Genomic DNA, 26,424 nt, shown 5'->3' with positions numbered 1-26,424 from the left:
GCAGCCAACTAAAGCAGAGCACAGTATACTCTGCAGAGGGAGTAAAGTGTTTCATACTGTAATGCCAAGAATAGCATGCATGCCGGTATCTTTATTAAATTAGTGATGAATAATCAATGGCATAATTTTACACATGATCCATGTTGATGAAGATATAGAAAAATAGAAATGTGTGGCAAAAATGGCGTGTTCAAATATTTTAGAGATCCCTCAAAAGTTTCACAAATCTTGTATTCATGGGAGCTCATGTCTTAAATAAAAAACACACGTTAAGTCATCTTTATGCCCTGTGTTAAATATATCATACAACGTCATATTCTTATATCAAATGCATGTAATATATGTTTGACTTCCAGACCTGCGTATGGAGCACTGTTACCTCACCCATGAGGATGAGCGCTGTGGGACTCCCATCTCAGGGAAGCAGCGTGTGGATGCCTGCTGCTGCTCAGTGGGTGTAGCCTGGGGCCCTGAATGTGACGAATGTCCGGAGAAGGGCACTCCAGATTATACCCAGCTCTGTCCTCGTGGCCCAGGCTTCTCGCATAGGGGTGACTTCATCAACGGCAGACCCTTCCTCAAAGGTACCGTACGCTCCACAGACTGCATAGACTTCAATGGTTGTTGCATAAATGGTCTCTCACCCCTCTTTATCCATCTGCTCCAAATTTTAGATATAAATGAATGCAGGATGATAAACACCTTGTGCTCAAATGGAAGGTGTAGAAACACGATCGGCAGCTTCCGTTGTCGCTGTGATAACGGCTACGCTCTGGACTCTGATGAGAGGAATTGCACTGGTGAGCAGTACTGAAGCATTAAATGATTGTTTGTTTTCATATTATCTGTTCTATCAGTGCTGTTTTTGGTTTTAATGCTGCATTGAACACCCAAGCTATTTGTACTTCAATACTGCTAGATACTGTCAATAATGTTTTAACGTCCCTGCCACATTATAGCCATATAAATTGACTTATTTACTATTTGTGCTAATTTAGTAGAATAATGTGGGATGCTGTTGTACTTGTACAATGACAATAAAGCTATTCTAATTTAGTTAAGAAAGAAGTGAATCACCTAAATTTTTATCTTTTAATTTATTTCTCAAGCAAAATGTCAAACATCTGATGGTTCTGGCTTCTCAAACGTGACGATCTCTGTTTTATATCATTGTGAATTTAATATCTTTGGGATATGGACCTATGTCTAAAAAAACAAATCTGAAAAATACTTAATTCATTCGTTTAATTTACTTAAAATAATTTGAAGCTCCTAAGGAATTAGGTGTTCAAATATTGCCAATAATGTAAGAGCTGACATACATATAGCCCTATAGTTGGCTGCAAGATTTGCTTAATATCTTGTGCATCTTCACAAGTCTAGCCATTCTTCATCTGAATCCCTCTGCCAACACTAATCACAGTAAAGTGGTGTAAATCCATTGCCCTGCCATTCAGCTCATTCAGTCTAATGGCTGCTCTGGACTTGTTGGAGCTGGTCCCTGTAGTCTGGTTAGTTACATTACTGCTCTGTTGAAATGTGCACACATCATTTAAATACCAGTGATATGGCTTAACTCTAAAATAATTTATAGGCTTTTAGTACGTAAATGATATCTGGGACCTTTTAACCCCATATGAGTGAGATCCCAGTCCAAAGTATTTGCGTTAAGTGTTTCAAAATGTGGATTAAATTCCAAAGGGATTTCGCTTCAGTCTTTGGAAGACTGCTTCAATTCACATCTTAATCTCATTATAAAGTCTTTCTTCTATGTAGTAAAATTTTATTAAATATTTTGTGCTTTATGCTTTATTTGCCTTACATTTACATTCCATGCCTTAGTTTTATTGCTTTTTGCTACTGATCTTATCAGTTTGTCGCTTCTGCGTTAAATCCCTTTGTTACTGAGTTGAAAATCTCTGCAAACTGAAAATGTTGTTATCATGTGTCCCTGATTTGTATCCCTCTGTATTTATAATAAATACAAGGAGCTCTATATGGTTGTCTGTCCACGTGTGAATGTTAGTGCTGTTTTAAAGAGAAGTTCGACCTCACTGAATTTCGTTGCGTTCTTGTCCTGCAGACATCGACGAGTGCCGCATCTCTCCGGACCTGTGTGGACAGGGCAGGTGTATCAACACAGCCGGAGATTTTGAATGCGAGTGCTTCGAGGGTTATGAGAGTGGCTTCATGATGATGAAGAACTGCATGGGTGAGTTACGAATCCTCAAACACCAACACCTGTATATACTAAAAACACATACACTGAGTCATCTCTTAGGCTGGAGTGAGAAACTTGATATCCTTAAAAACTCTCTCACACACCCTGTTAGGGAGCAGCATCTGCGAACAGAGAGGTTTGCCAACCCATAAAGGTCTCCAAGTATAGGGAAGACCTGCCACACAACCCCAGTCCAAATCACATCCCCAGCCATCTCCTCCACACTCCCTCTTGGGCCGTAAGCTCTGGATGAGGTGCATAGGCTAACATGCCAGACCTGGGACTCACTTTTAGATGGCTGATGTAATCTGAAATTTGCAAGTTGTGTGCATTTGTATATTGTGAGAGAGAGAGAGAGAGAGACTGAGTTCATTTAAACCCCTGTGGGGTGTTGAAAGGGGTCCTAATCTGTCTCGCCCAGATGTCGTAACAACCACTTTGCAAAACTGCTCCATAAAGTCTTAAAAGATTATTGTTCTCTATTACATACTTGACCTGCATGTGAGGGACACATAATCAGCTGCCCATCAAAATGATTTTTATATCCAGCTACAAGTGCCTGAAAAGTCTGTGAAAATACTTCTTCTTCTTCTTCTCGATCTATATCTGTACTGGTTTGCCTCTGGCGCCATTTGATTAAATTCTTGGGAACAGAGAGTCTCAATAGTTTTGTTGGCCTAAAGCTGCCATTAGACCACAACTGGCACAGCAAAATTTACTTGCAAGCTGTGGCAAAAGACAAAGCAGTCTGAGAATGGAAATTATGTGGGCAGGGTTGCAGTCCTGAGCTTTTGGTGCTGGCTGGGCCGACAAACCAACACAAATAACAAGTTAAAAATGATACACCTTTTTACCAAATACTTTATTTTTGTTTGTCATCACTGCCAGTGATGAAGCTGCTGCTTGTTTTTTTTCCACCATGCGCTTATAAGAACCACAATCACCTAAATTTCAGTCCCACAATCTCTTAATAGGAGTGTCACTTTTTTGCAGGTCAATGTTTGACAAAAATGTATTTATTATTGAGAACAGGTAAAACAAATATTTGTAGCGACTGCACTCGAACACTAAATCTCTCTACTTGTGTCTGTGTGTGTCTGTGTGTGTCTGTATTGCACGTGTGTGTTCTTCCACAGATATCGATGAGTGCGAGAGGAACCCACTGCTGTGCCGTGGCGGTGATTGTGTAAACACGGAGGGTAGCTTCCAGTGCGTGTGCCCCGAGGGACACGAAATCGCACCCGACGGGTCGGCCTGTCTAGGTGAGTGATGAGGTCATCGGAGAGGAGGTTCGAGCAACTTCTTCTTCCTTCATGCTCTCCTCCTTTCCTTGAGCAATCTCTGTGGTGGCAGAATGTAGTTTCTACTCTGTTGTCCTGAGAGATGAAAGACAAACAGCATGAGAAGAAGGTCTGTAAATCCAGATGCTGTCACAGAGCAGACAAATGACAAGTGAGCTTTGGATCGTCCCCCTCCATCTGCCTCTGATTCTGCCTCTGTGTGTGGGCTCACTGAGGCTCTGTGTGGGGTGGGAGTCTGTCAGGTCTGTGTATGTGTGGGGTATATTGTATATTCTTTGATAGATGGACTGGTATGAACTCTAGACCAGTGTTTGTGTTGCTGTATGTATGTTGACGTGTGCACTAAGAAAGGTTCACTTTGATCTAGGGTTGTAGCGACATGCCATTTTCATGGAAAACTGCGGCATAGAATTTGTTCGCGAATATTTGATTTTCTCCGGTATTGATTTAAAAAAAAAAGTTAAAAAAAAAAAGTTTAAGTTTCCGTTTTCATTTGTTTAAGGGACACAAATATTCATTTAGGTCTAAAAATGCTATTGTTATTTCTTTAGTTGTACTTTGGTACTGTAGCTTTTACTGTTCCTGTAACATTTTGTTGGGTACTTTTATTCTGAAATTTCAGTTTTGGGGATGCAGCATCCTTTAGAGGCCAGCCTTTTATTTGTCTGGCTCTCGTTGGATAATTGACAAAGATTCAGCTATATTGTTGTGTGTATATATATATATATATATATATATATATATATATATATATATAGGCAGTTTATATTGCTCTTTCTGTAAAATGCCACAATGAAGACTCTGCTGAAACACGTAGGCTGAATAATGATCAGAATATTTTGCGGTAAGTCAGAAAGTGTTATTTTGTTTTTTTACATTTTGGGCAATTAGCTGACTGGAGAAGTGGCGACGGCACACTATTTCTACAAAAACAAGAGAAGCGCTTAACCTCTCCAGTTTTTCTATAGTTTCACATCCCCCATGTTTAGTTTATAGCGTTGAGCTGATCATGCATTATTCACAGGATGTCGTTCTGATGACCTCATGTAGTGTGTGAAGGTTTCAGTTCGTGACCTAATGCTCAGCCACTGCCCTTCATGCTCATTTATTTTCTTTATGACCACCCAAAGTAATAAAAACAATGAAGGAATTACTGAAAACTGCCCTCCTCATTCCTGAGGACAATGGTCTTCATCATCTCTGGTGAAGCAACAAGTAGAATAGCTATAATGATGATGAACGTTGGTTGTGTAGCAAATTCCATACAGATGGGTGTGATAAAGATGTCAGATTCCTTGTTGGAAATGTCCCATTTATTACCATGAAGTATCATCCATCATACTTTATTTACTTGAACACTGATTAGCGATCTCCACTGTAAGAGCTTTAATGGTACAATGAAGAGTGGGTGTAGAGCTGAAACGATTATCAATTAGTCAATTGACAGAAAATGAAAAGGCAGCTATTCTGAAAATCAATTTGGACTGTTGGTCAAACAAAACAAGGAATTTGAACTTTGGGATTTGTGAATTTGTGATGGGCATTTTTTTCATAGTATGGACCAAATGATAACAATAATGAATGAAAAGAATCGACATATTAATCTATAATGAAAACAATTAGCTGTAACAACCATTGCTGCACACTTAGCTCAATGGCACTGTGACGGTCAAGTGACTGACATTTAGGAGCATGTGACTCATTTACTCCTTCCTGACTTGCATTTCGTGTCTGAGGATTTAAACCGTCATGCAAACATGCTGCTGGTACCTTTAAACCTGTGGGTTATCTTAATGGATTATTTTGTGTGTGTAAGAGTTTGCTTTGTTCTCTCACAGATATCAATGAATGTGACCTGAGTGACAGGCTGTGCAGGAACGGCCAATGTGTCAATATGATCGGCCGCTACCAGTGTACCTGCGACACTGGGTACAAATCTACGGAGAACAGACTGGAGTGCGTTGGTGCGTATTGAAAAATATTATATTACTGTTTCCTGTCAAAGACGCTTCTTTTGTTTTCATTGTGTCAATCTGAAGGCTGAATGTTAGCGGTATGTGACAGTGTGTTTTTCTGCCCCTTAGACATCGACGAGTGTACCATTGAGAATGGTGGCTGCGAGACTTTCTGCACCAACTCAGAGGGTAGCTATGAGTGCAGCTGCCACAGTGGGTACGCCCTGATGCCTGACCTGAGAAGCTGCACTGGTAAGTAGCTCTGATTCTGTCTGTCATCCTGTCATAATTCATCTTATTATCCTGTGTCTGCTATTCTGTTACACCCTTGGAAGTTAAGCATTATTTGTCAAGATGAACTCTAAAACAGCTTTTCCATGATAGTTTTTACTCGTCAGAACCTATCCTAAAGATTGCACAGGTGGTACTTTCTACAGAAGTAATTTAAAGGTTGTGTTTAGAAAACCTGATTTAAGAGCAGGAACAAAGTGGAAAATCCGGAAACCTGGTTTATAGAGAGTCACTGCTGTGATTTGACTGGTTCAAAAAAAGTATACATTGTTCGGTGACAGCTAAATCTGACGACCAATCATTCATTATTAGATTCAAAATGCTACCATATAATGGTAGATGGTGCTTATTGGGTCATTACTGGCACTTCTTGCTTAGAGGTTATTCAGTTTTGACCATGACAGCAGGTTTCATGTGACTGGTATTCCTTTAATTAACAGAGACGGATAAACAGACAGAGATCAAGGCAGGGTAATTTCAGTGTAGTTTGTGCAAAAGAAGAGCTGAAATGCTTTACCATTGCAAGGCATACGTTCACTTTATTGCACAAGCTCTGTCCTGAATTGACCTTGCTGATTTATGAGTGACAGAGTAAATGTATTTTTTATTGTCCTGTAATCTGCCCTTTATAGGAAATAAAAACATGCTCATGTAGTAGCATTGTTTAACGTTGTAATCTTCATGTGGTCTTTAAAAAGCTGTATGGCAAATAAAACCTCAACATTCAAGCCTGGATTACTACTACTAAGAACAGTTTTTCCTGTCCTCTACACTCTGTCTGCTGCCATTTTAATTTTCTATTTGCCTCTCTGTCTTTAATCCTCAGATATTGATGAGTGCGAGGAGAGCCCAGACATCTGTGATGGAGGCCAGTGTACCAACACCCCAGGAACGTATCAGTGTCTGTGCTTTGACGGCTTCATGTCATCCGAGGACATGAAGACCTGCCTGGGTAATGGATGCACATTTTATGTCCAAAATAAAACACTGCAGCAGCTGCATCCTCTGCACCTTGGCGCATATTAGATCCAGGGGATTCCTTAGAGGCTTACTGAAACAATGTAGTGGTCATTTTAAAGGTTATTCGAGATGTGAGTCATGTGAATAAGACTTAATGACTCAGATCTATGAGTCTGCATGTGTGAGAGATGAGATTGTAATGTTGTTGTTGATTTACAAGACGGTGAGCATTGCGTTGGTTGATCAGGGAGGAATGCATGACATTAAAACGTCTGGTTCCACTAAGTGAGAAAACAAAACCTGCCATCAATGACGTAAGGACTTCTAAATGGGTCTGCACAAACACTGTATTTATTAAAACTAAACACGTTTTAAAGCCTTAAAATAGTTTATGGTGTAATTCTTTTGTGACTCACACATATGTCAGTTTATCAAAACCCGTTTGGCAGGCCGAAACCAACAAAAGCTAATTTACTTTTATTCATTGTAATGAGCTTCTCCTTTTTTGTAGTTGTGTTTAGCAAATCAACATTCTCGCTCTTTCTCTGTTCCACTCTTCTTTTCCCTCCCTGTCTAGATGTGGATGAGTGTGAGCTGAATTCAAACATCTGTCTGAGTGGGAACTGTGAGAACACAAAGGGATCCTTCATCTGTCACTGTGAACTGGGATACTCTGTCCGCAAGGGAACCACAGGATGCACAGGTACACGAATCAAACACACACACACAGTGCCATTCTACCCACAACAAAACAGGCAGTGGAAGAACATGAATGGGAGTGAAAAGATGGTGAATCAGTACAGGGCTGCTGATTAAGTGGTGGAGGAGAGGTGTGCGAGGTTTCGTTGAACTACAGGAGTTATAGCAAGTCGAAAAGAGAGGTGGGACGCAAGGAAAATGCCCGGGTAACCAGAAGCAGCTCTGACAGTACTCACCCTCATTCAAGAGCTCCTGTCTGTCTTGACGAGAAACACGCTCACAAACACGCATACGTTAACACATACCCATATGCACTAGCAACAGCAGCGGGAGCAGTGAGATCACAATCTCCTGTCAAATGCATGCGTCACATTGCACCTTTGTTTATTCCTTTGTTGCTCTTTCATTGAGGTAATTTAAACATTACGTGATGGTTGGAAGAGTTCTGCAGAGCGTAATCACCTGAAAGAGCTCCAGAACACATAAATACCAAAGTCCATCCGGCCGGTAGAACTCTTTTGCTAGTTTGGACCCACTCCTTGTCTAGCCAGATTTAAGTCTGATTTATACGGCCACTTAAAAATTTGGGAATTGGAGGCTAGTTTTGTTTAATGATCTTATCTGACCTCGTGTCGGTGATCGAAATGAGTCAGACACACAGTCAGTAACAGCACGTCTTCCTTCAGACGCAAATAAACAGGTCCGTCTGTAATATGATTCAAACTTACTCAATCACTCCTGCTCATTCTAATCCCATTAAAACGTCCATACAGTATTTTCCTTGTTTTGAGAAAGCTGGGGTTGCAGTAAAGCAGCCGGTTCTGATTCACAGGTTTGGAATTTCAGCCCCAGAATACCAGGGAATCAAGACACTAATTCCTCTCAGGCAGGCAGGACGTCTTGTTATGGACAAGTGAACAAAACTTGCCACTCTTTTTGGATTCAGATCCCCTTCCAATATATTCAGTCTAAAAATGCATATGAAACTGGTTGTCACTGTCGAAACGCCTTATGTGACCACGTTGACATGTGTCCACTAAATCTTCTTGTGTGTGAGTGTTAATGAGTAAGTGGGTGCTCTCGAGCCAAGATCTGATCCAGCTGTTGATGAAGCACCCACAAGAATTATTTCTCTTTTTATCGTATGTACACTTATGTGTCTTTGCGTGTGTATTGGAAAGTAAAGACTGGGTGGAGACGTCCTGGGGAAGTTAACAAGGCTGGGAGTGTCTTTGCTATAAAGAGAGGATCTGGGTTGAGGCTTAAGCGTGCTGAGTTTATCATCTTCTAGCTAAATGACAAAACTGTCAAACAATGTGAGCACTTACAGCAAGACTATGTAACTTTAAAAACAGGAAATAAAGCAATCCTCCTCTTAAAATTGAAAAGTTAAATTCAAAAGTAATAAAAACACACCTTTGGTCAACTCAGTATGCTCAGGGATTTTGGTTCTGCAGTCTTACTTGGTCTGGTATGCCCAGTATGTGTAGGTGAACACATCTAAGCTCTCAGGGTCCCTAGCTCAATAGTCTCTTAATATGGTTCATCAAGGAGACCTCTCAAATGGCTTTATGATCTCAGCAATGTTTTTCCCTAAGTCAAATGTTCGATGTATGTTTTCCCTGGCCCATTATGTTGAAATCACCCACAGCTTCTAGCCTATTGATGTCATTATACTCCTCAATATGCCCTCAGATTTAAGTGGAAGGCAGTTTTGTGGACTTTTGTCATTATATCTCAACTGTGAGTGAACAGATTTTTATCATTCAAATGAGATCTGAAACATCCCTCCCCCTTCGTTCTTTTGCAATTTGAACTGTGGAGATAATGATGGCTAATGTTATCAACTTAGATATATATATTATATATATATTGTTGTGTAACTGGCAACTTTTACTATTGTTACACTGCATTTTAATATTTACCATTTCCTTTTTGACACTTACAGCCACAAAGTCTCACTTTCTCACTGAGTCTGCTTGTTGTGGGATGACCATTTAGCAAAGTGTTGGCTAATGTTAGTGAACTTAGCATAGATATTGTTTTGTAACTGAGCAAACAAAGTGACGCATCGCGATGACGTCAATCAATGCGAGTGATGTGTTATGGTGTGATGACGTATGGACAGGAAAGAAGCATTCGCGCAAGGCCCAGGTGTAGTGGTTTTAACTTTGACAAGTTACTAACTACCTCTAAGGTCGCACTCACACTGTCCGTCCGTGCTGTGCCCGGTGCTTTAGGGTACTTGTCCCCCCCCCTCTCTCACCCTGCGAGCCAGGCCCGTTTGTACTCACACTACCTGGGCCTCGCGCGAATGCTTCTTGCCTGTCCATACGTCATCACGCAGTAACACGTCACACGCATTGATTGACATTATCGCGATGTGTCGCTTTGTTTACAAATCTTTCCATAGACCTCAGCGTTTTTGTGCGTCTTGTCCGACTGTTTTTGAATATTTTCATCCGACCAAATCTGCAGTAAACACTCCATCACACCAACGTGAACCTTTAGCTGCCATTGTTTTAAATGTCCGCGCATGGTCCGTCTTTTTCTATCTCCGAACAGGCGCACATAAAATGACGTCAGAACCGCCGTAGGCCTCGTGCTCCTGCTCGTACACGTGCGCACGCTCGTGCTCGTACATGTGCAAACGTGCTTTAAAAAAGCCCACCTCTCCTAAACGCATTAAACACATTAATGTCTTTCATGCCGGCTAGATCAAAAACTGAAAATACCCTGAAAATGATCTCTAGAAAAGACTGAGAACCCTGTGACAGCATTTAGCTATTCACAAAAACAGTGACAACAAACAAAGAGAGGAGAGGAGCCTTCAAATGCAGAGAAATGAGAATATTTAATCTGAACGTGGCTTGAATTGGCACATATATCCAGATTTTCTCTCTCTTTTTTCTCCCTTCTTTTGTAATATATTACTTCAGGGCCAGGTCGGCAGTCATACTTTCAGGTATTTAGACATCTAGCGAGACAGGCAGGCAGACAGAACAGGCAATCAGGCAGGCAGACAAACTAGAAGACAGCCAGGTAGGCAGATGTGTAATTCTCTGCCATTCCTTTTTTTTATTACCCTTCATATGTCAAACATCAGCCTCAGTTAAATCAAGCCTCTTCTTTGACACCAGCTGTGGCCACTGACACTTCTCGCATGCAACAACCCCTGTTTGCATTTTACATTTCCACATGAGAACGTTTGTGTTTGTTGCGCTCTCTCTGTCATCAAAGACGTGGGGGAAATTATCTTTAATTCCGTCTGTAATCCAGGGAGATTCGTTTGCTCCAAGCCCTCATATTAAACCCCGTCATCAAATGTAGTGTAAATATACCGTACCCTCTTCTCAGGAAGACTGTAAACCAGCAGCACTAATCTCTAATTGACAGTGTTTTGAATTACTACCCTCCCAAAGACAGACACACAGAGAGAAGTGTGTCTCATTGGCTGATAAATCCTAACATCTTGAGCGAGTCCATAGCATGGCTTCCCTTGATGTACACACACACACACGCACGCACACACGCACGCACGCACGCACGCACGCACACGCACACACACACACACACACACACACACACACACACACACACACACACACACACACACACACAGACACAGACACACACGTACATGTACAAACACACACACACACACACATGCTTGCATAATCCTTCTATCAAAGCTGTAACATTCAGTCGTCAGGCTCAGGGCCAGGTATTGTGTTGGTCAGTGTTTCACAGGGTTGTTTTGCCTCATATTAGTCATTGTTGTAGTACCATACAGGCTTTTTCCATTGTGCCATGTAGTCGATTATGTCAGAAATGCCCGAGGAACAAGAGCTGCAGAGCCTCATTCACAGTATCCTATCACAACCAGCTGCTTCATGGAGACCCTTATTGGTTACACCCTACAGGATGTAAACAGGTTTATGGGCAGGGCAGATTTTAATAGTGGCCAATTTAATTGTTACCATTAATTCCTGTTCATTTATTAGAATCCAGGGCCACATACAATAGGTTAGCACATATAGAGAGGTATTTTAATAACCGCATTATCTACTAAGTTATCTACAATTATAATGGTTTTGCTTTGGAGGAATGTTTATTTGTAGAGTTGTCGCATTACCACGTTGCATTTTATTTTATAGAAATTATGCTTGCAAATGATTAAATTTCCAAACTTGACATCTGGGGTGGTGAGAAAACCAAACATAGGCTAAAGATGGCTGTTGCAAAAGTCTGTGGGCCTGTGTGCGTAGAGGGAAATCTTTGCCCAAAATAACCTAAGGGATTGGAAGCTCAGACAGAGCAGACAGAACAAAGCCTCAACATTACGATATCGTTCTCCCTCTTGACCTTTTTTTTTTTTAAAGCTCCCTGGACATACAGTATTTGCACGATGAAAATCCAGAGACTGTGTCTGCTCATTAAACCTCTGCAGGAAGGCTATTAGTATCAGAGATCATGAGAATGTCTCTGTGCCTTCTGCTCTGAAATACATGGATGAAAACAGTGACCCAGAAAGACTTAGTCCTGTCGTCTCCTGCTGCTGTCTTTATGCAGTTCAAACCAAGCATCAACTCATTCCACAATGCCAAGAACCCCACTGGAATGAGAATGCAGACCCAAATCATTAGACCATCAGAGCAGTGTCTATTTTCTTTAAATGGCTTGTTTGTTTCCTCTTCGTCAGATGTTAATGAGTGTGAGATCGGAGCCCATAACTGTGACAGACATGCTACCTGCACCAACACAGCTGGCGGCTTCAAATGCAACTGTGCTCCAGGATGGATTGGCAACGGCCTCAAATGCACAGGTAATTGCTGCCACTCACTGAATTCATTGAAATAATGTAATCTGATAGAAGGGATGGCCATTTCTTTAACATGTGTCAATATCCAAGTAAGCTCTTGTTGGTAGAGAAATGTCAAAGAAAAGGATAAAAATACTTTTATATAATATTTGCTTGATTAAAGTTTGTCTGAAATTAGCAAAACAAACAACGTCTTAAAAGTATTGCCTGTGTTGCTAAAGTCTAATATACAGTGGCTTTAAATATTACAATGTACAGTACCACATCCAGTGTCTTGGTGCTTTTAATACTTGTGTTAATCCACAGATGAAAACCAAAACAGCCCCCAACAGATGCACCATTGACCCTTGTTGAAAATTAACCTATATATTTATGAGCTTTTTTTTAAGATTTATGTCTTCATTTGGACTGAATGAGTGCCACAGACATGGAAGATAAGTCAAAAAGTTTCAGAGATGGACTAATGCATATGTGTTTTTGGTCTTTTCATGGGTTTTTTTTAAATATAAGAAAAATAAGGAAAATCATCAGCCTCATCTTTATCCTCAGCATTTTGATGAAGTAGTTTCCACATGCATTCATATAACTGGACTTTGTTGTGTTTCAGACCTGGACGAGTGCTCCAATGGGACACACATGTGCAACAACAACGCTGACTGTCTCAACACCATGGGCTCATATCGCTGTGCGTGCAAGGAAGGATTCTCTGGGGATGGATTCTACTGCTCAGGTCACACACACTAAACCAAGTGTTTTGCTTTTTAAAAGATATACAATGCATTGTGTGTTTACGGACTGTGTGTGTGTGTTTGTGTGACCACCACTACAGACAGCGATGAGTGTGCAGATAACGGCAACCTGTGTGAGAGCGGCCACTGTCTGAACCTCCCAGGAGGCTACCGCTGTGAATGTGACATGGGCTTCATCCCAACTCCTGACGGCAAGGCCTGCGAGGGTAAGACAATACATCGCTGCTATTCCTGACTATCTGGGTTCCAGACCTCTGAATTGGTGCCCACTAAATTATGTAGAATGACTAAAAAAAGTCTGGTGTTACTCTGGTGAACGGTTGTTTGTTTTCCTGTTTGGAAAGACAACTGATCCCAACAGATGCTGCTTTCAGATGAGATAATATTTTGGACAATATGCTAGAATCTAATTTATCTTGTGGTTTTAGTTGGGAGAACATTTGTTAGAGACTGACAACAAAAATAGATCTTGCCTTGTTCTCTTTTAAATTTGGCTTCTTTGAGTGCATATTTTTTCTTCGTTTTTTTGTGAAAGGGTTAAATGAACAGACAAAGATTAATGGCAACCTTGCACTCCTAACATTTGCTAGTTTGCTAACATCATCTTAGCTGATGTAGCCGATACAACTTTATTACTTTTCATAAACTACTTTTTCTTTTTTCCACCTGTTTTCGCTCATGTTATCTCTGTGAGTGATTGAGCAACATAAGAAAATAGCAGACTTAAGGGGTGAATAGGACATACGAATTTTCGCCAGCTAACTAAGGTTTCGTTTTGTAAACCTAACTTTCTTTGGCTAGTGCCATTTCTCCGTTCCCAGCTGAGATGGACGGCACAGTGATGCAGTGTTTCAGTGGAATGAATAAATTGGCAGCTAGTGGACTTCCTCCTGCTCAGAACAGCACAGTGGATTTCAGCACGCATGTTTGTTGAAACACTGTTAAAACAGAGCAGCTTATGTTGGTAGCAGAGAAACATGTTAGCAGACTGCTGAGTCGCTTCTGGACCAAGCCCCAGCGTGAGGGGAGGAAAAAGACCATAAATGACAGTAAAACGCAGTAAAGACTCATACACTGGGCTAAAATGGAAACACTGTGCTGCAATGTGTGTCTTTCTGTTTTTCTTCAGTTTTGAAAGTAAAATGAATATCTGAACCTACCCAGCGAACAAATATCTTAGTCGAACATTCGTGTCCAGCCCTAGTGGTAAAAGGAGGCTATATGGTATGATTCCTGACATCCTACTGACTAAAATGATGTGTACACTGGTCTAGAAAGTGTCCTTTATTTCTTTCAAGTACTTGTTCAAGACAAAGCTGCATGCACCGGAGCAGGGATATTGTATGAATCCAAGCTACTGTGCTACTGCTACTGAGTCCACATATGAGCACATTGGTAGCAGACAAGTGTGATTCATGCTTCCAGTGATAAGACATCGCTGGATTCAATTGAATAAGCTGACTGACCTCATTGTGCTGATGTGTCAAACATCCTGAAATAACCTGTCCGGTCCTCCCTGCCTCAACTCAGGCAGGACTGGACAGTAACGACTTGTGCAGAGTCTAATGATGTGGAAGAGCACAATTTCATAACCTTGGCTGCTGCTCTGATAGTGTATGTGTGTGTCTGTCTGGATATGTCTGGGCATTTTTTTGCCCCAGAAATGTCATTCTTCAGCAGAGGTGAGCGGCCTTCACTTCCTATTGCTGGCTGCCAATTTTCCACCATGATCCCATGATCCGCTAATCCCTAACAGCTGGGCCTCCCCCCCCCCTTTTCATCATTCTCTCTCTCTCTCTCTCTCTCTCTCTTTTACAGACATAGACGAATGCACCTTTGCTGACATCTGTGTCAATGGACGCTGCCAGAATATCCCGGGACTTTTTAGATGCGAGTGTAACATTGGTTATGAACTGGACAGAAGTGGAGGCAACTGCACAGGTAAGGCTTATCAACACACCAGTCCAGCTGCCTGCCCCAGTGATGCTCTTTTTATGCCCCAGTGAGCTGAGGAGATTTGACAAAAGTGTAAAAAAAAATGGAGCAACAGCAGTGAACAACTCTCACCTTCACTGAGATTAAGTCACTGCTTATCTTCTTGGTGTTGTGACAAATAATGACTTGGAGACAAAAATGTATATATTTGTTTGTGGAGATGAAGAACTTGTATGGATTGTTGCTTTGTCCGTCTTTCTCAGATATCAATGAATGTGCAGACCCGACCATCTGTATTAATGGAATGTGTGTCAACATCCCTGGAAGCTACCACTGTAACTGCCCTGCAGACTTTGAACTCAACCCCACTCGTGTGGGCTGTGTAGGTGAGACTCAACAAGTTCTCACTACACTTTTTTGGTGTTTGATTTTAGCTTATCATAGAATTCATTCTGAAGCAAAGGAAAGACACATCTATATACCTGAACACCTTTTTTATGTGTATACAGACACTCGCTCTGGAAGCTGCTACCTGGATGTTCGTTCCCGAGGAGATGCTTCAGAGAGCTTGGACTGTTCCAATGAGATCGGAGTTGGTGTTTCCAAGGCCTCCTGCTGCTGCTCCCTGGGCCAGGGCTGGGGAAATCCTTGTGAAACATGCCCCTATGTCAACTCAAGTGAGTTAACCCATCAATATTTAGACTTTGCATGCATTATGCATCTTTATTTTCATGTTTCAATAGCAAGATTTGTGAGCTCTAGTCAGAGATATGCAGGGGTGACATATCACACCTCTGAGCAGTCAATAAGTGGTCTACAGGGCACTAATACTTCATCAGTAGTACAAATGAAGATCTTCACCATACTGTAGTATCAAGTCAACGTTTCACAGCTGGGCTTTTGATTTGCTTACGTGTTAAGTGGTATGTCATGAGGAGTTAGGGGAAGGAGTTTCATTTCAATGTCATCATTACTCATCTTATTTCATACCTCCTAGAGTGAGTCATGTGCCATATTTCTGAATGAAATTTTGCCAAGATACAAGATACCATTAGTGAAATGTTGTTTGGAGCAAGCCTGTAGATGCCTAGTTAAGGACAAACTATAAAGTATAACATTGAGTATCAGGAGAGTAAGATACAACATATACAAATAACATAGCTATAACAGAATAGAAAAAAGTGTAAAGTGAACTCCTGATACATGGGCCTGTAATTGAAATGATACATTTTATTGTCATGTCCACAATAGAGTCAGTTGCAGATATTAGAAATAACCAAATACCAGTGTCAAATACATGACAACATTACGGCTTCGTGTCATATATATTTTGCCTTGAGACCAAAGCTTTTCAGTTTATGTAGCTGAGTTGTCTCACAACACTGTCCTGTTAATACTTAAAGATGTGAAGGTAGAGTCATATGCTTTGGACTGTCCTAAAAGTTGAGTGGGTAGCGAATTTCTATTTTGAAAATTAGCTGAAAATGTTGTTTTGGATGTCTCTATCTGGCAAGTCATTTGTCCCTGGCTTTGTTTAATAACCTTGTCAAATCCTCCTGATAGCTGTTTTGTCCCATTGGGCAGCAGAGTAAATCACTCAATCAGTCAATTGGCATTTATTGCCAATAAGTCTCTTGAAGTGGTTCAAGGTTTTTTCTTACTAATATGAAAAACACTAATCAAACGACAATAAAAATAAAATACCAAAAGGTAAATTAGGCCTGATAGGGTGTGAGTTAGCTGTCAACATACAGGCTACATGCTGCCTCCTCTTGTCATGCGATGAGTGTTTCTTTGCTGTAATTGTTGTTGGTAAAAATGTGACAGTTTTGTGCAATTTATGTGAAATTACCAACAGATGGTCTCAAAACATTACAGGGGATGACTCATCCTATTCAGCTCGAGGAAATGCTTGCTTCTATGACGAGAACAAAAACTTTTCCTTTTCGCTTTGTAATTCTGAGTGGCTGCAGTCATGTCCGGTCCACTGTGCTCTGTGGATAACTCTGAGATGGCTGATCAGAAAAAGCACAACAGAGAGTCCCAGGACTCAACTAACTCAACTTGTCTAACCGCCAGCCAACCGTTACTGTCAAACCCTGCAATAAAACAACCTTGATTGTGGTTTGTGTGTTCTGCCTTTGTTGCTTCTTAATGTGATGTGGTGCTGTGTTACAGCTGAATACAAGACGTTGTGTCCTGGAGGGGAAGGCTTCAGACCAAACCCCATCACTGTCATCTTGGAAGGTCAGACAACAACATGATATCATGTGTGGGTGTCAGGTTACTCCTGTGCGCACAGATAACACCCACCCACAATGCTCACTGTGTGTTTCCTTTCTCTCTCTGGCAGACATCAATGAGTGCCAGGAGCTGCCAGGCTTGTGCCAGGGAGGACAGTGCATCAACACCTTTGGCAGCTTTCAGTGTGAATGTCCAAGAGGCTACGCCCTCAACATAGAAACCAGAGTCTGCGAAGGTATTACACTCATGCATGTATATCTGTGCAGCCTTGCAGACACATGAGCACACAGGTGACCTATTCCTCTCTAGCTCTTGCCCTGGGATGTTTCTGTGGGAAGGAAATTGAGTCCAGCCGGCGAGGCCTTCGCTCAGCAAGTACACATGCAGAGAGCGAAAAATGCACTGAGAGCAAAAAAGCAAAGAAATATTGGACCCTTTTGTCCCGTAGACAACACTGCAGCTCATTCTAGCTCAATATGTCTCTGCTCTAGTTCTTCGTCTGTTGCTAACCCGGCAAAGCTCAGTCAGGATGATGAGACAGCTGAGGGCCTAACTGTGTCCAGAGGAACGGGGCTCTGATGTGGTCAGCCCTCTCCTCAGGGAAGTACACTGCGTCCCCTGTAGACAGGCCAGAGATGACGGAGGGAGAAAAGAGATAAATGAGAAGGGTGTTTAGAAAAGAGAAACAGGAACAAAGAGAAGAGAGGAGGGGGCTAAGGGTTAGACAATGACATGTGGCTGGCGGCATTTTAATTAGCGTGTGTTTGTTGGCCAGGAGAACAAAAGCGGGTGTCTGCTCCATAAAGTCCAGGACTGCACATCCACCATGTCTCTCGACAATCAACAGTTCAGCTGTTTGCTGAGCTGGAAACGAACAAGTTATCTGGCAGTAATTTGGGTAGAGAAAGAAATAAAGTATAGGAAGTATAGAAAAAAGGAAAGCTATTAGAGTGTCCTGCTCTAGTTATGGCAGTGGTCATTTTGGTTATGTAGTATGTTCACATAAGATGATGATGTAATTGGAGATTATGTTTAACTAGAAACACAATGCATATGACGAGTAGTTTGTCCATGTAGGAAATTAGTGTCATGATATATTCCTTATTGCACTCACCTTCCTTTAAATCACAGGTATTTTTCAGTAAATAAAATAAGTTATGTGGCACCTCAACTATGAATGTATAACAGACACTGTATTCATCAAAACACTGGACTAATTTCTGTTTGCTCATCTCTCTGTGTGTAGATGTCAATGAGTGTGAACATCCGGGTATCTGTGGCCCAGGCCAGTGCTACAACACCATCGGGAACTACACCTGTATCTGCCCTGTGGACTACATGCAGGTCAATGGAGGGAACAACTGCATGGGTAAGTCTGCATGCGGCACTCTCATGACTGCGAAAAGGTCTTAACGTGCAGTCATGCAGTGACATTTTTGCATTAAATGTTCTCTTTCTAATGAACACACACAGACATGAGGAAGAGCTACTGCTACAGGAACTTTTACTCTGACAACGGGACATGTGATGGAGAGCTGACCTTCAACATGACCAAAAAGATGTGCTGCTGCTCCTACAACATTGGCCGTGCATGGAACAAGCCCTGTGAACAGTGTCCTGTTCCCAGCACAGGTGAGGTCTCTCCAACACACACACACACACACACACACACACACACACACACACACACACACACACACACACACACACACAACCACGTGAAGAAAGTATTAGGAACTAAAAGTGAGCTTTTATAAACTCATGTCTTATGTCCACTCAGACGAGTTTGCTATCCTGTGCGGCAGTGTAAGACCAGGATATTACATCGATATCACCACTGGAAGGGTCATTGGTAAGATTTTTTTCCTATTCAGAGGTTTTTGTGATGAAAAGGAAAGTTTGTTTTATTCTCATCTTTTCTCCTTGTCTCTTCGTCGTGTGCTAGATATTGATGAGTGCAGGGAAATCCCAGGAGTGTGTGAGAATGGAGTGTGCATCAACATGATTGGCAGCTTTAGGTGTGAGTGCCCCATCGGCTTCATCTACAACGACAAGCTGTTGATATGCGAAGGTAAAGCCTGCACTGCATGGAGGTTCTACTCAAAGTGATGCCAAAATGTAAAATGCTGTGAATTCTTCGCAAGGACTCAGTTTTTTTTTTATATTGAATCCCTCTTTATAAAAGTGTCACCAGTGGATGACTGTCTTTAAACACCTCTGTCTCTGTTATTTTAGATATTGATGAGTGTCAGAATGGACCGGTGTGCCAGCAGAATGCAGCCTGTCTGAACTTGCCAGGAAGCTACCGCTGCGAGTGTAAACCTGGATATCGCTTCACCCCCACTGGACAATGTCTAGGTAAGGCTGTCAGCAGCACTTATACAGTACATCACTGGTTCACTCACCCTACAGCAGTTAAGTCAACTCATAATGACCTTAGTGGAGATTATAAAGAATTGATGGAAATATGGAGCAGGATTAAAGAAAAGATTAAAAGAAGCTGCCAAAACACTTCCCTCCTCCACAAAGATGATTCTGTCTTCTCTGGATCCTCCTGTGGCCCGATGTTGTCTTGCCTCCCTAAGCCATCGTATGAAACTCAGTCATATCAAACTCTTTGAACGGCACGTTCTCGCCAGTTGTACATTAAAGATAAAGCACCAGCAGCAGCGCAATGACAGTCGGGATCAGGAGGAATTCTTCATGGTGGGCTTATTAAGGAAGGGAGAATGTGAAGCATGTGTTGAGCTGTTGAACATGTGCTGCTGCTGTATATCTGAAACATGTCACTGTCAGACTGGAGAGTCCTCACCGATAAGCAAATGTTATATCAACATCCTGTTTTGCTTCCTGTCCTAACAACAAAACATGGTCAGACTCCGGTGAGAGAAAACCGAAACTGGGGCTGGAGACGATGATGACCTTACATGCGTGAAATATATACAGTGATTTATAGTGATTTGAGAGACATAATATGAGATTAAGTATTTAAGGCAACGTACTTGATATTCAAAACATTATTATAGCAGCAAACTATTTTCTATGCAAAGATATGGTGGAGTAATGGCATCCTGAGCAGAGAAGGAAGTCACTCTCCCTCTGTGTGTTGATGTTGTTGTTGTTGTTGTTTTCTCTGTTGGTAATTGTGATAGACGGTCCAGCCGTGCGTGCATGTTGGTGCATACGGCCGTGAAAAAAAAAATGGATTTCATGTATTGGGGTGAGAGCTGTGTGGAGAAATTCCCAGCCAACTTTTTTGTTAATATTTCAGGAGGGCCTAAAATGGACACATATTTAACTTGAATGAAATAACTACGATACTATTATTGTATCATGCAACAGAATGAATGTGTATTAAGAAATGCATAAACAAATTAGTGGTTGTTTGTGGCCAGGGACAAATATTGACATACAGTATACATATTGAACAGAAATTTAAATGATTTGAATTATGTGAAATATTTTAACTCACTTAATTCAAATAATTGATACAGTATGATGTGAGGGTTTGTTTGGGTCTACCTAAATTTAAGCCTTGCAAATACTAATCATTTTTCTAATACACTTCTATAGTGTACAAGTGTAAAAAACAAATCAGCTCCTTCAAGTTCTTCCAAGGGACATACATGAGGCGGTCCCCGGTATATTCTCTACTGTATCTTGAAATTGGTCATTGGCTACAGAACTAACGAGAACCTCTACTTTAGAGCCAACTTGAAGTCTATTAAGCTTGACAAGATATTTGACTAATTAGTGAATGCTAAGAAATAGATTTTAAAATGTAATTGGACATTTCAAGAGAATATTTACATTTCCAGTCCTAAGACTACTCACTGAGATTGGGTGTTTGTCCAGTCAGGAGCAGTTAGGGTTCACACTGATGAGTAAAGGAGAGAGTAGTCGATCATCTTCATTTGGCTTTGAATGACATGTTTCAAGCAAGAGCATTGCAAGACAACAGTGGTCATACATTGTCAAATTTCATAATAATTGGTAAAAATCTATTTAATAATTTACCGAATGCCTCTCACTTTAACATCACACAGTTGAGGACAGCTTAACAAACAACATTTGTTTCTGGCCAAATGCTCAGAGCCGACAATCAACTGTCATCATCACATTATATACAATATAACATGTAAAAGAAATACAATAAACTAGACTGCTTCACTGCCTCCACCCTCAACTCTGAAGCCAGGGTTAGCAGCAACAGATCACAAAACAACATTCAGATATACATCTACAGTTTTGGTTATTAAAAAGTCTTAAATCTAACTTGGCCTTAAGCTGTAGGAATCCTGTTCCCACATCAGATAAACTACCTTGTTCAGTTTTGACAGTGGCATTGGACTTAACTACCGTTATAACTGTTGATGCTTTAGTGCAGGGGTCTGCAAACTTTACTATCAAAAGAGCCATTTCCCCCCCGTTCCACCAAATAAAATTTGTCCTGAGCCGCACAGCTTATAAAGTTTTATATATAGTTACATGATATATACCAAAAACTATAGTTTTTATACTTTTTGCATTTTTGAAATTATAGAACGACAATAAAGAAAACTGTTGACATTTTTATTCCTATTATTACCTATTTGAAAATGTAGTTGTTTGCTAATTTCTCACCACATATCAGGCAAACAGGTAAGCCATCATCGTTGGCAACACTCTATTTTCCTCTGATCGTTTTTTTGCTGGGATTCATCCATGGTTAGCATACTGACAGGGCGGGTCATAAACTCAAGATTAGCCACCTGTGCTAAACCGTAGATGTAAGATGTGACGCATATTTTAGTTTCACATCATATTTTTTTTTAAATCACCTTGAACTCCAAGATAACAGGTGTTCCCTTCGAAAGATGGTCCACTGTGCCGAAAAGATGTCACTTATTTCCATGTTATTTTTTGGCAAATGTACAGGGAGCCACTGAAAAGGGAGTGAAGGGCCGCATGCGGCCCAAGAGCCGAAGGTTGCGGACCCCTGCTTTAGTGGCACTGTTTATCTCATTGTGATAGTTTTTGTGTTTTGCCTCTGAATTTCACACAGTAACATTTGTTTTTTGTTAAGACCGTAATGAATGCATGGAAAACCCTGGTGTATGCAATCCTGGTCAGTGCATTGACACGCTGGGGAGCTACCGTTGCATCTGCCCCAATGGCTTCAAAACAACGCCGGACCAGTCCATGTGTGTTGGTAAGCTGTGTTATTTCCTATCAGTTCTTTGCTTGTGTTTAACGTGTAATGCAAGTGCTGTCTGAGGTAAAACTGTGATGATGTTCTCTGGTTTCAGACGTGGACGAGTGTGAGAGACAACCCTGTGGCAACGGGACCTGTAAGAACACAGTGGGCTCCTACAACTGTCTCTGCTATCCCGGCTTTCAGAACTCACACAACGGTGACTGCATAGGTATGTGCGTCTGTGGATGTGAGTTACCAAAAGAGGAAAAGCAAGAGAGTTATAGTCTAAAGTAATATATTGTTGTGTTTTTGATTTGATCAGATGTCGATGAGTGTTCGACACAGAGGGGCGTGTGCCGAAATGGGCAGTGTGTGAACACTATCGGCACCTTCCTCTGTGTGTGCCATGATGGCTATGAACTCACTTTAGAGGGCAGAACATGTACAGGTAAGGAACTGTAATTTCTCTGTTTTTTTAAGATATGTTTATCTGAATGTAATAAGTGCGTTTTATAGTGTATCCCTTATGTTTCTTTTTCCTCAGATATTAATGAATGTGCAGTGAATCCAGGCACGTGTGGTGCAGGAACTTGTCTGAATCTGGATGGCTCTTACAGGTGTATCTGCCCACCTGGCTACTATCTCCACGAGGAAACCTGTGAAGGTACGGGGGTCTTCTGTGTCCTTTCTGTGCCATGGTCAATAAATATAAGCCAAAACGTGGAATGGGGATTTCTGAAGACATAAAATATCTGCAGAAAAGGGTCACTCCTGCCACACACACTGGCACACACACACACGCACACATGCACATACGCACACACACACACACACACACACACACACACACACATATACATTCACAAATCACCGCTCTGCTACAAGAAGAGAATAAACTGCTTCTTCACCTCCTCCTTCCCTTCAATTGCTTTGCTGCTACGAAACACCCCTCTTCTCCCTTTCACACGTGGGAGTGGGCCCAAGCCAGAACACTTGGATTGTTTATACAGTGGGGCTGATGAAGAGATATTCGGCAGACTTCAACACATTCCTGCTTTTTGCTCTCTTCCTGGAAGCAGGGAGGAACAGCACTGAATTCTCAGCACCAGTAACAGCAACAGCTGGTCATTACGATGAGCAAACATGCGACATGGAGGTTATAATACGCCTTTATCCAACTGTCCATCAGTGATATTACATTCTGTTTTGTCACATTTGTACAGACCATGACATAATGGTATGACTTCATCCATGCAGCAATGACAGTTTAAGGAAAATTCGGATGCCAATAGGCTTGTTTCCATTCACATATTTTTTATGCACATTTTGAAGTATTTCATTAGAATGGCTGAATGGAAATGGAAAAATTTGATAAAACTTCCTATATTGTTTTACGATCACGTGTTTTTGCCTTCGTCAAAAAATAGTCGATGCGTTAAACTGAATAGGGAAACACCTTTGGAAAATATGTTTCTGAAGTAGTGAACATTTTAATCCCATGAGTAATCAGCTGTGTCCGTTGTCAGCGTCTTTATGGGTACAATTCTCATTACGTGTCTTCGTCTCTGAGCAGCATTAAACATGAAAAATACAAGGTGACTTGTCAGAACAATTAAAAGTTGATTGAACCAATTTCCTGGAGACCTCTCTCCGTATTTCTCTAGTAGGTGGGGAGACGGCCAAGGCAACTCATTTTGGTGGGTGGATTACAAACATGCATAGCCTATAGCACAAACTTCCGATGAAACTACGTTTTAGCCTAGTTTATTTGCACCAAACCACTCGATGGAAACAAGCCTAATTCACATTTCTTGCAACATTTTAAAAGTTCACTTAAAATTTGCTTGACAGTTGAATGGAAACACAGCTAATGAAGCACTGCAGGGTGAAATGCTGATGGTACAAATTATGATTAACAGGTTTTGATGGATTTGGTTTGTAAATTTGAGGGGGTGGATGATGCCCTTCCTCTGTATGTTTCAGATATTGATGAGTGCTCCCAGTCGCCCGAGATCTGTACTTTTGGAACCTGCTCCAACACTGAAGGAAGCTTCGTCTGCTTGTGTCCCGAAGGCTTCCAGGTCTCTGCCTCCGGACGCAGATGTTTAGGTAATTGTGAGTGCTTGTGTGGGTGTGAGTGAGAGGGGAAAAGAGGCTATGAAACTATCTTGTGCGTCAAGTTTAAAGCGCAAAGTGGAAATACCAGTGTATCTGTATAGTCTGTCTCTGAGTGCGAGTGGAGTTGAAGCAGCAGTCAGTGGTGTTCGACTTTTCCTGCTCTTTCATGATAGCACACTGTGTTCCAGCTGGTTCTGCTGCTGTTGCCTCAACAAGGCAAAGGGTGGCTCTGAACAGATCACTTTTCCATTTCCTCACTTGTGTGTGTTTATGTACATATGTGTGTTTTTGGGTTGGGTGGGGGCGCGCTGAGTCCTCTGTTAGGGAGTTCCCCCTCCGAACACTGAAGTGATGACATCATCAGTTGAGTGAGGCAGTCTGTATTTCACTTTTCTCTCCAGTGTCAGAAGTGCTCGTCTCAGGGTTGGGGATTAACCAGGAGGAGTTGGATGGGGAGTGAGCAACACGGGCAGTTGCTTGAGGAGGACAAACACTGTCCCACTGAGAAAACACTAGCTTTTATTAAAAATGATGATTGACATGAAGACAAGGAACGAAAATCATCTGTGGGTGTTTTATGTGCACTCTAATATTTTATATTAAAAACATAGATGGGAGACAGTTACACACTCGTGAAATTAAATTCATTGCACTGAATCATTTGGTTAGGATGAAGGGGGAGAATTTGAGTAATCATAAAGTACTTTACTAATCCCAGCAGGACATTTTTCTGTTACTGCAGCTTAGAGCATTTAAGACGGTATATAAAAAGTAAATAAATATTGCGTATAACTAAGAAGAAATATAACTTATCAACAACATACAGTACTTATAAACAGTATCTTAAATCACTACCTCTTCACCACGTCAAATTCCTTGTATGGCAACAAACTCTTTCTGATTCTGAAATAAACAGTTTGTGCATAGATACATGTGAGGTAGACATAATGTAAGTAGTGCAAAAATATGAATTAAATACAGCTTGTACTGTAAGATCATAGTGCAGTTATGGATCTGATTATTTGAAGAAGATAAAAAGTGTTAGAGTCTAGAGTGTCTGTACCAGTCTTATGTCTTCGATTCTTATTTTTACTTGCACGTTTTTTTATACATTTTGTAGTAGCATTGTTGGAAAGAGCCTGAAAACAAGAATCCCATTGCCAACGACTGCTCAACTGTAATTGTTACACATATGACGAATAAGGACTTGAAACTTTCAGGTCCAGTTTAGCACACAGCTGCATTTTAAAATAGAACTTTGCAAAGGTACTCAAAAGGCAGCTGTGACTACATAACAATGTTAAAGCAAGGAACAGTTAGTGAGTCTGAAAAGTCGTCTAAGAGGAAATGTGTACAATGTGTTGAATTAAGTATTATATGAATTTAAACTGCTTTTTTAAATTAAATGAGCCATGGTGCCTGAGACCTTTAAGCCCTTACTTGAATGAATGATGATAAAAAAAAACAGCTAATTAAACATCATGTTCAGTATCAGTCAATTTATACTGACACATTTGAATTTAAAAATCCAATAAATAGCTATATGAAACCATTGTTTCCTGCATTACATGTTCTGTAAAAAAGGTTTTTACATTGCTGCATATCGGAAACCAATAGATACCGATATCTTTGTGATAGGCCAATATCAGCTGACAGAAATATCAGTCTGGCTCTATCATGTTCCTGTTTAGCTGGACCTGTTCTAAACCTCAGATGTCAGATGTTAAGTGACAGAGGTTTTTTTTTTCCTTAGCCTTGATTGATAGCAGATAGAGGAGGAACATGGAGAGAGGGCTGACATGTAACATCACTCCATGGCCTCGAATCACACTTGGGGTATTGTGATTAAAGTATAAAGTATGGGTTTTAACCACTAGGCCACCAGTTCCCAATCATGATATGTTTTGAATTAAATTGTCATGGTGGTTTTGCAAATTTCCATAATCATGACCA

At 41.1% G+C, this 26,424-nt stretch overlaps 1 protein-coding gene across 1 annotated transcript in view; it reads left to right on the top strand.

Annotated features, from left to right (window-relative positions):
• Positions 1–26,424, top strand: part of fbn1 (fibrillin 1) — a 68,740-nt gene that overhangs the window by 26,856 nt on the left and 15,460 nt on the right. The window contains exons 25-50 of the mRNA XM_083913322.1: positions 357–584; positions 675–800; positions 2,084–2,212; positions 3,358–3,483; positions 5,361–5,486; positions 5,607–5,729; positions 6,595–6,720; positions 7,306–7,431; positions 12,130–12,252; positions 12,857–12,979; positions 13,079–13,204; positions 14,817–14,939; positions 15,197–15,319; positions 15,443–15,610; positions 17,112–17,180; positions 17,287–17,412; positions 18,424–18,546; positions 18,651–18,809; positions 18,958–19,029; positions 19,123–19,248; positions 19,413–19,535; positions 22,243–22,368; positions 22,466–22,582; positions 22,676–22,801; positions 22,898–23,017; positions 24,337–24,462. Of these exons, the coding sequence (XP_083769448.1) occupies positions 357–584; positions 675–800; positions 2,084–2,212; positions 3,358–3,483; positions 5,361–5,486; positions 5,607–5,729; positions 6,595–6,720; positions 7,306–7,431; positions 12,130–12,252; positions 12,857–12,979; positions 13,079–13,204; positions 14,817–14,939; positions 15,197–15,319; positions 15,443–15,610; positions 17,112–17,180; positions 17,287–17,412; positions 18,424–18,546; positions 18,651–18,809; positions 18,958–19,029; positions 19,123–19,248; positions 19,413–19,535; positions 22,243–22,368; positions 22,466–22,582; positions 22,676–22,801; positions 22,898–23,017; positions 24,337–24,462 (3,309 nt within the window). The remainder of the gene's footprint in view (positions 1–356; positions 585–674; positions 801–2,083; positions 2,213–3,357; positions 3,484–5,360; positions 5,487–5,606; positions 5,730–6,594; positions 6,721–7,305; positions 7,432–12,129; positions 12,253–12,856; positions 12,980–13,078; positions 13,205–14,816; positions 14,940–15,196; positions 15,320–15,442; positions 15,611–17,111; positions 17,181–17,286; positions 17,413–18,423; positions 18,547–18,650; positions 18,810–18,957; positions 19,030–19,122; positions 19,249–19,412; positions 19,536–22,242; positions 22,369–22,465; positions 22,583–22,675; positions 22,802–22,897; positions 23,018–24,336; positions 24,463–26,424) is intronic.

Source organism: Echiichthys vipera, assembly GCF_963691815.1.
Source record: "Echiichthys vipera genome assembly, chromosome: 1".
NCBI lineage: Eukaryota > Metazoa > Chordata > Actinopteri > Perciformes > Trachinidae > Echiichthys > Echiichthys vipera.
This window is presented reverse-complemented; position numbering and strand designations above follow the sequence as displayed.